The following is a 13100-nucleotide window of genomic DNA, read 5'->3' on the forward strand; positions in this document are numbered from 1 at the left end:
GTTGTATACTTAGAGGTGCTTCTTGATAATTTTTTACATGGGGGTGCCAAAAGCAGGGAAAATAACCTCCAAAGGACAAATGTGATGCTTTTTATCATCCCCAAAGTAATCTAAATTCCAAGGCCTGGCCATCATAGCTTTCATCCTCTTTTATTTATCATGTATGAGAGTTGAGCCACACACAAAAAATTTTCCACGATATAAATTAAGACACTAAGATTTAAAACAATGCCATTGTTTATCCAGATGAATAAAAAAATAAGTGAAAAGGCAAAAGAGGAGAAGCAAACCTCAAATGGAGCAAGGCCTGTTTGTCCATCTAAATTGAGAACCGAAATACCCATGACCAATCTGTACAAGGGCTCGGCGGTAGAATAAAGAGCAAGCAGAGCCAGCAAATAGGCATACCACTTAGACCTCAAACAGAATCTTTGGAGCTTGAAGTCTTTCTTGGTAAGCCAGATTTTATAGAAGCAAAGTGCCATGAGAACTAGATAAGAAAGGGAGACCACCAGAGTGTCGGTGGCACAAGGTGTGTACGCTCCAAATGCATTTTCCACTGCTTTAGTCCACACCCCATCTCTCACTGGTTTGCAGTACCAATCCAATGCTTCAAATCCCATCTTCACTTCTCTTCTCTTCTCTTCTCTTCTCTTGTGCTTATTTAATTCCTCATTTCCATAGAAATTAGACCTGCAAAAATATATTTTAATTAAACAGACATAAGGTGTTAAATACTAAAAAGAAAAATTGAAACAGAAAATTTTGGCTAATCATCAAGTTAACGTTTGTGAAAATCACCAAAAACAAATGACAAGACAACAAATTTTAATTATTATCATATCGATATTAGCACTAGAACTGAAACAATAATTGATGATACAAATAACACTGTGTTCTAATCTTTAAGGGAAAAAATTAAAAAGAAAAGAAAAGAAAAGAAAAGGGCGAGAATTTCAGAGAGAGGGAGAGAAGGAGCTAACCAACACCTTCTTCTTTTCTTTTCTTTTTTTTATCAGTTCACTAAACGGATAGATAGTGTATAAAAGAGAGAGAATATCAAAATCCTAAGCGAGTGGTTAAAACGAAGAAGCAGACAACTCCGTCCTGGTCAACCAGAGGAACCATAAAGACAATACTTCACAAATTCAACGAGAAAACCCTTAAAGAAAAACAAAAAATAGAGAGAGAGGGGGGGGGGTGTATAGATTCGTCATCGCTTACGTACAAATTTAAAAGTTAACTAATTTAATCGAAGAAAAACAAAACTTGATTCGATGCGGATAGTTTTTAAATGGATGGTGTATGTATCAAGGATGATAGTTGAGAATAATGCAAGAGAGAAGGGATATTACCCATTGAAGAGGACAGGCAACAATGGTCCGATCTTTTCTGAACCTACTAATCACAACTACTTTTTATTTTTTTTAAAAAAGTCCCTGGTCAAATGAAAAAACAAGTTTGTCCTTACCACGATCCCCGCAGGCTCTTTTGTGCTGCGTTGGGACTTGGGAGACCCGGCTATCAAGTTGGGCTAAGTCTGTTCGGCCCAATTTATTTTACATTTTAATTATTTTTTATTTGGATTATATGTCGAAGTAACCACAAACTTCGGAGGTGTTTAGATTGGCAATATATTTTTTTAAAATAAATTTTTAATTAAAAATATATTTTTTATATTTTAATATTAACACGTCAAAATCATTAAAAAGCATTAATTTATGTTCTATTTATTTTTGCGGTTGGAAAATACTTTTGAAAAAAATTAAATTTTTTATATTTTTATATCTTTTTTATATACTGATATCAAAAATAATATAAAAGGGACATGAACTTTTTCCTTAATTATGCAAATTAATCCTTAGTGTTGGCAAAAAAAAAAGATATTGAATATTTTTTTAAAATTTTAAATTCAGGCTCTAAAGCTTTAATTATATTAAATCAATAAAATTAAATTTTGTTTTATTAAACCAAGCATTAATCAAGTGAAAAATTTTCATCAACACTTTGAGATCCCCTATGCAAGCATGAAAAACAAATCACCAAACAATCACATAATTTAATTAATGCTAGAGTTAATTTTTCACTCAAGGGTAAACATTAAGATCTAGTGACGGTAAAGAAAATTTTCCTCGACACCTTAGCAAAAAAAAGGTATGCAAGCAATGGCAAAGGACTAAATAAAAAGAAAAGGAAATTAAGGGACCAAAGAGTAAAAAAATCCTAGGAGCCAAAAAAAGAAAACATTATTCAAATGAACTTGTTTGTCCTCTATCTAGTTTGATTATTTTGTTTTTAGTTTGCAACCAAGTAATCAAATATTTTATTAATGAGAATTTTTTAAATCCACTTCAATCATTTAATGTGACATTTAATGTGACGGAAAGATAACCACTAAATATTTCAACTTAAATTTAAATAAAAAAAAATTGTTTTAACAATGTATTTTTTTCTCATGATTTATTTGATCAAATTTTAAAAGTAGTTAAAGGAATATAACTCGAAATGTTTGAGGCTCCATCCACGTAACGTAAACATCTAAAAAATGGTGTTTTGATTTAAGAATATACCCTGAAAAGGTATTTTGTTTTGATCTTTGAAAAAACAAAAGGATTTGGTCCCCACATAAAGTTCCAAAAAAAAGGTATATCACCCATGAAATATATCTATTTTTTAATCTTAGAAAGGGCAAGTCGCCTGTAAAAATCAACCAGTTTTTAAAAAAGAAGGTTGTCTATGAAAAAAAACCAATTTTTGAATTTCAGGAATGACAGGTTGCCCATGAAAATAGATCAATTTCGGAAATGAAATGTCGTCTATGAAAATAAAAGACCGCTTGTAAAAATAAACCAATTTCAAAAAAGGCAAATCATCGATAAAAATAGAACAGTTTCTTAACGAGGAGGTCGTCCATGAAAATATATCAATTTTTGAATCTTATAAAGGGCAGGTCGCCCGTGAAATTAGATTGATTTTTGAAAGAGGAGGTCGTCCATGAAAATAAACTAATTTTTTAAATTTAGAAAGAGCATGCCGCCCGTAAAAATAGATTAGTTTTTGAAATGGAAGGTTGCCTATGAAAATAAACTAGTTTTTGAATTTCAGAAAGGGTAAGTCGCCAATGAAAATAGACTAGTTTCTGAAAAGAAAGGTCGTCTTTGAAAATAGACTGGTTTTTAAATTTCAGAAGGGGCAAGTCGCCTGTGAAAAAGACTAATTTTTAAATTTTAGAAAGAAGAGGTCACCCATGAAAATATACTAGTTTCTGAAAGGGGAAGTCACATATGAAAATAAACTAGTTTTTGAATTTCAGAAAGGAGCAAGTCACCCATACAAATAGACCATTTTTTTCTTTAAGATAGGCAAATTGATTCCAAAATAAACCAATTTTTAAAAAGGGAGGTCACTCATGATCATGAGACATTTCCTCGAAAAGTTTGGTCACCTATTTAATCACTTTTCTTTATAAGCTCTCTTTACAAAAACTTTGATTTTGCTTCGTAAGCATTGTAAAAATATGACATTTGTTGCAACCTATTTTATAATAAAATAGATAATAATAAAATAAATGCAAGGAAATACACCTAAATCAAGCAAAAAAAAAAATGCTCGAGCCCAATGATGAAAGACCATAATGCCAAGTGAAAATTGGTAGGCCAAAATAACATTCCAAGATTTCAATTAACAAAACCCATTAGTAAAAAAACAATAGGTTTTTAAAGACTCAATTGGAATTATGTGTGTTATTAAATCAATAAAAAAAATCATTAATAACACCTAAAAACTAGACTTGAAAAACCGAGAGAAAAATATAGATCAAAATATTGAATCTTAAAAAATAGGACATTAAATTGATTGAATAAAATAAAAAGAAAGAAATAACATATAAGGCTACACATATTCAGAACATCATCTAAAAATAAAAATATATATTTTTTTATTTTCAAAAACATAGTTTATTTATATAAAAGATAAAAGCAAAACTATAGATGAACTAAACAAATCACTCTGAAAATTAAACACATAACAACAAAATTAATAATTTTTTAAAAGAGGTCCTAAACAAAATAAAAAAGAGTAGGTTTTGTCTAATTTTATTTTTAACCGGTCACGTTACTTTATTTCTTTTCAATTTCATTCTTTAAAGTTATATTTTCATGGCTACCATAGTTATCAAACCCAACCTGGGAGTTGACCCAGCCAAGGAGTCGAGTCCTGGGTTACATAGGTTGACTCGAGTCAACCCGAAAAAATTGAGAAAAAATATTTGAGGTTGTAATATTTTATATAAAAAAATTAAAAAACAATTTATGTGGATATAGGCTATACATGTAAAAAATTAAGTTTGAAAGATTATTGCAAAAGGTTTTTTTTAATTCCACATTAAAAAGATATTATCTTATTCTTCTAAGTTGAAGTATTTAAAATAATAAGGTTTTTTTATCCACATTGAAAAAATATAATTTTTTTTTTTATAAACATGGAGTATATATACTAAGGGCTTTCAAATCTCATATTGAAAAAATAAAATATTTTTTACGTATTTATATAGTAAACTTTGAAATGAGTTAGAATTTACGGAAACATATGAAAAAAAGGTTTCTGGTAGACAAAAAATACATTTGAAAAAAAAAAAGTCTCTACCAGGTTTTGTCAGGTCACTCAAGTTATGGGTTAACCCGGCAGGTAGACTAGTTTAGTCCAAGCCAATTGCAGACCTAGATTTTGAATGAAACAGACCCAGTCAAGGCCCTGGATCACCTGGAAAAAAAATTTAAAAAATATTTAATGCTTTAATAGTTTAAACAAAAAAATTTAAAAACAATTTATGTGGATACATGCTATACATATTGTAAACGATTAAGTTTAAAAAATTATTTCAAAAGATTTTTTAACCCACATTCAAAAAATACTATCTTATTCTTATAAGTTGAAGTATTTAACTTAGAAAAGTTTATTATCCCACATTGAAAAAACATAGCTCTCTCTGTTTTTTTTTTTTTTTTTAGCAAACATAAAGTGTGTGTGTGTGTGTGTGTGTCAAAGGGCTTCAAATCCATATTGAAAAAAAAAATCTTCTAATATTTATATAGTGAACTTTAAAATGAGTTAGTAACCAAACTGAAAATTATGAAAAAGAAAGGTCTTTGAGTAGGAGAAAAAATACTTTAGAAAAAAAAAAAGGTATTTATTTGGTTTTTGCTGGGTCACCCGAGTTTCGAGTTGACCTGACAGGACAACCAGTTTACTCCGAGCCAATTGCAGACTCAAATTTGAAATAAAATAGACCCGACCAATGCCATTGAGTTTTGGTGGACATCAAGGCACAACGCTAGTGGATCCTGCTAGGCGGCAAGACCCAACAACATTGGGTATAACTCGACCGCCAAACTCAATAGCATTGGGTTTGACGGCCAAACTCAATAGCATTGGGTTTGACGGCCAAACCAGATCTATCAGCTTTTAGCACAAAAAACATAAAAGGCAACACCCTCAGCTATATTTTTGACTAAAAAATAGCAAAAACAACACCTCCGTGGCGCTCCAGTGTCGTCCACATTGCAAACACTCTATGTCTAATGTGCGGTTTACAATGTAATGAGTCTATGTTAACAATAAATGTACAGTGTTTTCCTCATGCCTTTTAAGGTATTGTATAATAAAAAAAAAGTCCTATTAATTTATTTCCTCTTTACTGTATGAAAAAAAAATACATAACAAAAATCTAAAGAGAAAAAAAATAAAATTTAACATATCCGGGTCTAGTTGAAGGTTGGACCCAATAACCTTGGGTCTAGCTACAAGCCAGATCCAATAGCGTTAGGTCTGGCTGCCAAGCAAGACGCAACACCTGGTGGAAGCGATTTGGGTCTATTTGCCAAGCTAGAGCTAATAACTTTTGGCACAACAAACAAAAAAGACAATACCTCCCAGTAGCAATTTTTGACTAAAAATCAGCAAAAACAACGCTCCTATAACGCTGCAATGTTATTTATAGTACAAACACTCCAAGTCTACAATTAACTATAACTAAAATGACTCAGTTTTTTTTACTGTGAACTGCATAGTACACTCTATAGTGAAAAGGCTAATCTGCTTTCTTTTTTTTTTTCTTTGTTTTTTTAAAAGAATATTTTTTTGTTTATTTTTTTTTTGTTAATGTTAAATTTTTCCTACTTAGTTATCAAACTTTCATGACATAGATTCTGGGTTTAATGGGTTAACCTAGATTTGTTTTATGATTTTTCTTTTTAATTATTTTTTTCATTTAATTTAGTTTGTTAATGTTAATGTTAATTTTTTTTTTCTATTTAGTTATCAAAATTTCATGACATGGATTCCAGGTTTGACGGGTTAACCCAGCTAATTCTGGGTTAACTCGTAATTTTTTTTCCTATTCAATTATCAAACTTTCATGACACGAATCCCAGGTTTGACGGTTTAACTTGGTTTGAAGGGTCATCCCAGTTAATTTAGATTTTTTTTCCCTAATTTTCATTAGTTTTTTTCTTCATGTAGGCTTTTTTTATTTGTTTTTTTCTTTTAAGTTAGTCTTTTTTTAGTAGTTTTTTTTTGCTTTTTAATTATTATTATTTTTTAAATTAGTTTGTTAATATATTAACTATAATTAAAATGACTCAGTCTTTTACTCTGGATTGCACAGTATAGTCCACACTGAAAAGGCTAAGTTATTTTTTTTTTTAATTTTTTTTTTGCCTTTTGCTTTGTTTTTTTAAGCTTTTTTTTTTTTGGTTTTTTATTTGTTTTTTTAATGAATATCTTTTTTTGTTTAATGTTTTTGGTTAATTTTATTTTTTTTTCTATTTAGGTATTAAACTTTCATGACACGGATTCCGGGTTTGATAGGTTAACCTGAATTTTTTTTTCTTTTTAATTAATTTTTTTTTTGTAATTTAGTTTGTTAATGTTAAATTTTTCTCTATTTAGTTATCAAACTTTTATGACATGGATTCCGGATTTGACGAGTTAACCCCACTAATTCCGGGTTAACCCTAAATTTATTTTTTTCTATTTAGTTATCAAACTTTCATGACACGAATCCCAGGTTTGACGGGTTAACCTGAATTGAAGGGTTAACCTGGTTTAAAGGGTTAACCTAGTTAATTCAGATTTTTTTTGTTTTTTTTTAATTATTTTTTTAAAAATTTAGTTTGTTAATATTAATTTTTTTCTATATTTATTTATCAAACTTTCATAACACGGATCCCAGGTTTGACAATTTAACCTGGTTTGACTAGTTAACCCAGTTAATTTAGATTTTTTTTCTTTTTCTTCATTAGGTTTTTTTCCTTTGTTTTTTTTCTTTTTAAGTAATCTTTTTTTTTTTGCTTAATTTAGATCATTAATATTAATTTTTTTCTATTTAATCATCATACTCTCATGACATGAATCCCAGGTTTGACGGGTTAAACTGATTTGGTGGGTTAACCTAGTTGATTCAGATTTTTTTTTTGTTTTTTTCTTTGTTTTTTTTAATAAATATTTTTGTTGTTTAATTTAGTTTTTTAATGTTAAATGTTTTTCTATTTGGTTAACAAACTTTCATGACACGGATTTCGAGTTTAGCGGGTTAACCTGAATTTTTTTTTCTGATTTTTCTTTTTAATTAATTTTTTTGTTTAATTTAGTTTGTTAATGTTAAATTTTTTCTATTTAGTTAACAAACTTTCATGACATGGATTCCGGGTTTGACGGATTAACCCAATTAATTCTGAATTAACCAGTAATTTTTTTTTCTTATTCAGTTATCAAACTTTCATGACATAAATTTTAGATTTAACTGATTAACTTAGTATAATCTATAAGGCAATAAGTCTATATCCACAGTAACTATATATAGTGTTTTTCCGATGCTTATAATATATTATGCATACACCGCTGGATTCCTTGTAAGAAAATGATTCTTGACTTTGATATCCCTCCAAACCTACAAAACGTATTTCGTATAATGAAAAAAAAAAAAAAACCTCTTGCAAACAAACTAGTGAGCAATCTTGTTGAGACAGTGATATCAACGTAGCCTTGCCAGCTCTTCCACTCTCTCGTAAAGCTCCTCCACAGTAGTATTCATTGTCTTACCAATCTCTTCCATCCAACTTTGGTTAAGATCAAGGAATGTCTCGATTAGATCACCATCCAAGAAATTTTTGGCATCTATAGTTTTCTTCTCATTGTTGAATGATCGCCATTGCTCATGGCTCAATCCTCCAACTCCCTTTATCACCTTTCTTAAGTTTGACTGAAGCTTCTCCAAAAAAAGGTATTGCTCACAAGAAAGTGAAGCAATGGCCTCAATTACACCATTAACAGTCCCAAATATAGCAGTCGGGATCTGGCCACCATCGGAATCAGGTAAGTGCATGACAAGAGAACCATGTCGGAATCGATTGACAAATTCTCCAAGGTGATCCTCACCCAACACCTCAAGACGGCATCGTTCCTCCTTTGTAGCACCTTCACTATTTTTCCAAATTATAAATAGGTTGAAGTTATTTTCTGCACCAAGGTAAATGTCATCATCAAGAATCTCAACTGATGACATCCAATTTGCATTATAATCACGAGCTCTCTCTTCGACAACACCTTCTTCATGCTGAAGAAAAATGAAGAGTTGTGTCAAGTTAAGAACCAGAAAGAACATAAATACTAGGACTCGGTATTGTGGATAAGAAGCTGGTTCCAGGGACAAGAACCATAAAAAAATAGGCTCTCAATTTTTGATGCATTACTAATGTCAAAGAAAAGTAGTTGAGCATCAATCAAATGTAACGACCATGACGTTGGAGTGTGGAAAACAAACACAACCTGAATTATTGGTACAAGACAGAATAAAAATTGGACCACAAAAGATTACCTGTCTAGAAATGCAGCAGAGTTAAAAGGACACATGATTGACTTCTTTCAAGTTTACATTGCTATACAGTAGTTTCTTGTTGCTGCTGTAAATGGCAGCTGGCCTATCTGATGCAACAAATACATGGTTGATGATTCTTCGATGAGAAAGTGCGGAGTGTTAAAGGCTGGGTACCCAAAGACACCTTTTTCCTATCTTTCAATTCACCAGTGCTCAAATTCAATAGGAAGTTTAAGAGGTGACCATCTCCGAGGGCACAAGTAGATATCTAACTATATGAAGGATAGTTTAATTGGTTAGGTTTTACGTTTGTTTTTTAATGGTCATGAGTTTTTGAGTTTGCTTTTTAATGGTCTTAGCTCAAGTCCTTTTAGAGCCACCATGATCATTAACTTAAAAACTCATGAGATTAGTCGATGTACGCACAAGCTAGCTTCTACATCCACTTTAATTCAAAAATAAAAAAGTATGATATCTGATGAGGAACAAATAAGATGTACAAGTAGAGAAATTATGAACATTCAAAATTACCACCCTCCTCCACAGGGTAAAAACCAAACCAATGTGAAACCCAAATAATGAATTGGTGAGTTTCATTTTCACTGTTTATAATAACAAGTCAGTTACATAATTTTGGTCCCACCAAAGCAGGGTTAGAACCCAAAAAACATCAAATGAATGGCAGATGGGTAATGGTAAAAAATTTCTTGGCTTGTTTGGTACAGTAAACTTTTTGAGAAATATTCTCCGCAAGAACAACTTATCTTTTGTTTTGAATTAAGAATTCTATACTCTGCACATGTGACACAATGTATAACATGGAGTTGAAGCCATGAACAAACTCAAGCAGGTCCAAAAAATAAGAAAACTAAGACTGAAATTGATAAGCATACCCCTTCAAAGGAACATAGAAGAACTGCTCCTGGGTATTATCTCCCCTCCCAATTTCTCCTTTGTTATGAGATTTAGAACAGGCAATGAAAATGGATTTTTTTTTCAAATTGTCTATTATCCAAAGAAATGTTGAGACCAAAATGATTCAAAACTCTACTATATCATGAGGCTGAATTCTCCATTATCATTTCTTTGGCATGAGTTGAAGTGGAATTGAGTAATACAGCCCCTCCCCCTCCCCCATCCCACAAGGAAAAATATCAACTGTAACAAGGCTGAGCAGATTATGGAAGCGTTTGGGAACGCGGTGCAAACCGCATTCCCACCAAATTTAATTTTTTTTTTTTGCTAAAATTTAATGCGGCTTGTACTTTTTGGATCGTTTTGATGTGCTGATGTCAAAAATAATTTTTTTAAAAATGAAAAAACATCTTTGGCATGTATTTCGGCACGAAAAGTTATTTGAAAAGCAACCGCTACCACACTGCCAAACACGCTCTATATATACAGTTCTCACAAGTTTATGGCAGCCCACAACTGCTTTTGATCTGTATTTGATCAAGCTAGTGGAATTAGGGTTTGTTTTAGAAGAAATAAGGTGAAATAAGACTGAGAAGCATCTCGGGAATGATTGCATTTAATAACCTAACAGAACAGTTTCACGCTTATTTCCACTAAAACCCATGAATCACAAATGCCAACACCATAGCTTAGGAATTGCATGAAACAAACCTGGGTGGCATTAGCTGTGGCAACATTTGTTGAATACCTTGATGGAGCATTCCATTTTTTTATTTTAATTAATATGAATGTTCAGGCCAGCTTATAAATATCTCGATTAATCTTACAAGTTTTAAAATTAATGACTATATAAACATAAAATCACTTTGAAATTTATGAGAATCATTTGTAAGCTCTCTTGTTGTAGAAGTTCCAGTCTTTGTAGCCTGGCAGGCCAATCCTTCCCATATTATGACATATAATAATGGATAAAATATCTCTCAGAATAAAAAAGTGGATGCCGATAAATCCTCATCACATGGCTTAATTTCACATAATTGTGTCCATAACATTTTTGAAGAGGACACAATAGAACCATAAGAGAGAACATTACTTGTATCCAACCATAACTTTAGCACATGACAAGAATAAAATAAAAATTTGGGGGAGTATTTGTTGACTCAATAATTTAATCAGTTAAATAGATTTGGTTTGATTAATCTGCAATGGTTTTCTTTTCCAATAAAGAAAATCTGAATGCATGCAGCTCATCATCAGCGCGTGATAGGGAAATTAAAAAAAAACTCACTTTTCTTTCTCATGGGTTATAACTAAAAGGTGAAGAAGCCTAGCATGATCACCAAGTAAATACCTAGAACCATCAGCATCAACTCTTATTCTCTATGCTTTGGTGATAGATTAGCAGTGCAAATAAAGGAAAAAAGGTCATGAACACATAAAAAAGTCAAACTTGCAAGTCCAGAAATTTACTAAGAGAGCATAATATCAGGAACAATTCCACCAGTGTCCTACAGGTCTAATTGGGATTGCTCCAAAAACATTGGCGCTGCAATATACAATTGTTTCTTCTCCAATAATTAAAACACCACAGAGAGGCGATGGCATTGGTATTAGTAAATCAGCGCCATTGTCAAGATTGTTCTGCGACCACCGACCCTCAATAAAGTCTTTATCTTTCAGAGCAACCTCATATGCAAGGGCGGAGCCTTTTACAAGGCTTAGATGGGCTGTAGCCCAGGTCAAAAAATTAATTATAAAAAATTCAATAACCCATTTATTCTTTCTCTTTTACAAAAATAAAAGAGAAGGAAATGTTCGTGGTGTAAGGTAATGAAAGCCTTTATTTACGCCTACTCCCTAAAGGTATAGGTGTTATAGCAGGCAGTGGGAACTCTTGAATTGAGGCTTCCAAGATTATCTTAGTTAGTATGTGATATGTTTCCTGTGCTAACCAGTTTCAGACTACAACCATGAAAAAAATGATCATTTTCATATAAAAGTTCTTGTCAGGAATTTCTATACGAACAATAAAGTACCCAAAAAGGGTGAAAAAGAAGGCACAAACCAAAGCAAGCAATAAATGTGCATGCCCTAAAAGAAGCAAAAAGAAACACAACGAAGTAAATAATTAAATAAGAAAAGGTTACATTCTAAAATCTAAAGTGTCCAAGGACTCCAAAGATCAGCCAAAGTAGTGAAGAAAAGTGAAAAAGAAAATAAAAGTGAAAAGATGTGAGGGATGCTATCTGAATATTGCAGTACTACAGAAACTTGCAAATGAATTGTTTTAAGCGGGGGGGCATGGCTGCTTATTTGGAATATATCTACATGCTTTAAATTTTAATTTTCTAATGCAGAGTGCCAATCATGCTCTAGGATATCCTTAAATAGCTAGGAAACTTAAAACAACCATTAGATACGAGAAGAGAAAGTAACTTTTCTAGATTTATCACCACTTCAAATTTATCAACATGTATAAAATGTTCAAAGGATTTGTTTCTTTAAAAAAAATTCATTAGAAAGAATCATTAATTCTTTTGATAGGTCGTTGGTAGATTATCCATTGAACTGATGTTGAGTAATTAGATAGGAGATTACATACATCATGTCAAAAGCCTCTTTAAGCTGTCCTTTATTATCAAAAGGAATAACAACCAATAAAATTATTAATTTTCAATCCTTTTTTGATCATAATGCAGAGAAAAATGCGAATAATACTAGTAAAACTCACACTGCCATGTTGAAAATTCAAGATGGAATGTAGCTGGATGTGTACCTTAAACAACCCATCATACAAGTGGAGTCCAACAATCAAGATCAATTATGCCAATCTGCAGTAAGAAAGAAACCAAAGATATGAACTAGGTAGGACAAAGTCCATTGTCATTTCCAATGAAAAGTAAAGGCACACTTCTCAGAGTAGGGAAATCTCTAAAAAACAATCCTAAAGCTTATGCGAAATGACAGAAAGACTCAATATGAACCTAGAACTGTGAATAATTACCTGACCATTTTTTGTTGGGTGAGCTATCTGGTCTGATACATCCCCCATTGCTCTATATGACATGGTAAAGAAAGAGTCAATGCAAGAAGAGCATAGAAAATATCATCCACATATTACAACAATTTCAGTTATTCATCAAGGCTTCTTACATCTAAAGAAAAGAAAACTAGAAGATGTTTATGTCACCTACCCAACTAACTCTGTTACTTTTGGCTATATACAACTTCCCATGTTTCCTAATCTCAAAATTGACATAATGAGAAGTGGTTATTGATAAATTGTTGAGTGGTTGGTATGAAACTTTTA

At 31.6% G+C, this 13100-nt stretch overlaps 2 protein-coding genes across 3 annotated transcripts in view; both read right to left on the reverse strand.

The window, feature by feature from the left end:
- The window catches only part of LOC118035360 (ABC transporter C family member 2), a 37967-nt gene extending 36767 nt beyond the window's left edge, over nt 1-1200 (reverse strand). The window contains exons 1-2 of one of the 2 annotated variants that reach the window (XM_035040900.2): nt 984-1200; nt 291-693 (exon numbers count right to left, since the gene is read on the reverse strand). In XM_035040900.2, the coding sequence (XP_034896791.1) occupies nt 291-623 (333 nt within the window). In that variant the 5' untranslated portion in view covers nt 624-693; nt 984-1200. The remainder of the gene's footprint in view (nt 1-290; nt 694-983) is intronic. The other variant, XM_073412605.1, reaches the window with a different exon arrangement.
- A 6832-nt stretch (nt 1201-8032) lies between these two features.
- LOC118035385 (DNA damage-binding protein 1-like) lies at nt 8033-12842 on the reverse strand. The gene is made up of 2 exons (XM_073412258.1): nt 12795-12842; nt 8033-8614 (listed from the first exon to the last, which is right to left on the reverse strand). Exons 1-2 carry the CDS (start codon nt 12840-12842, stop codon nt 8033-8035), a joined length of 630 nt encoding a protein of 209 aa, XP_073268359.1.
- Nucleotides 12843-13100: the final 258 nt, after the last annotated feature.

Source organism: Populus alba, chromosome 11 (genome assembly GCF_005239225.2).
Source record: "Populus alba chromosome 11, ASM523922v2, whole genome shotgun sequence".
Taxonomy (NCBI): domain Eukaryota; kingdom Viridiplantae; phylum Streptophyta; class Magnoliopsida; order Malpighiales; family Salicaceae; genus Populus; species Populus alba.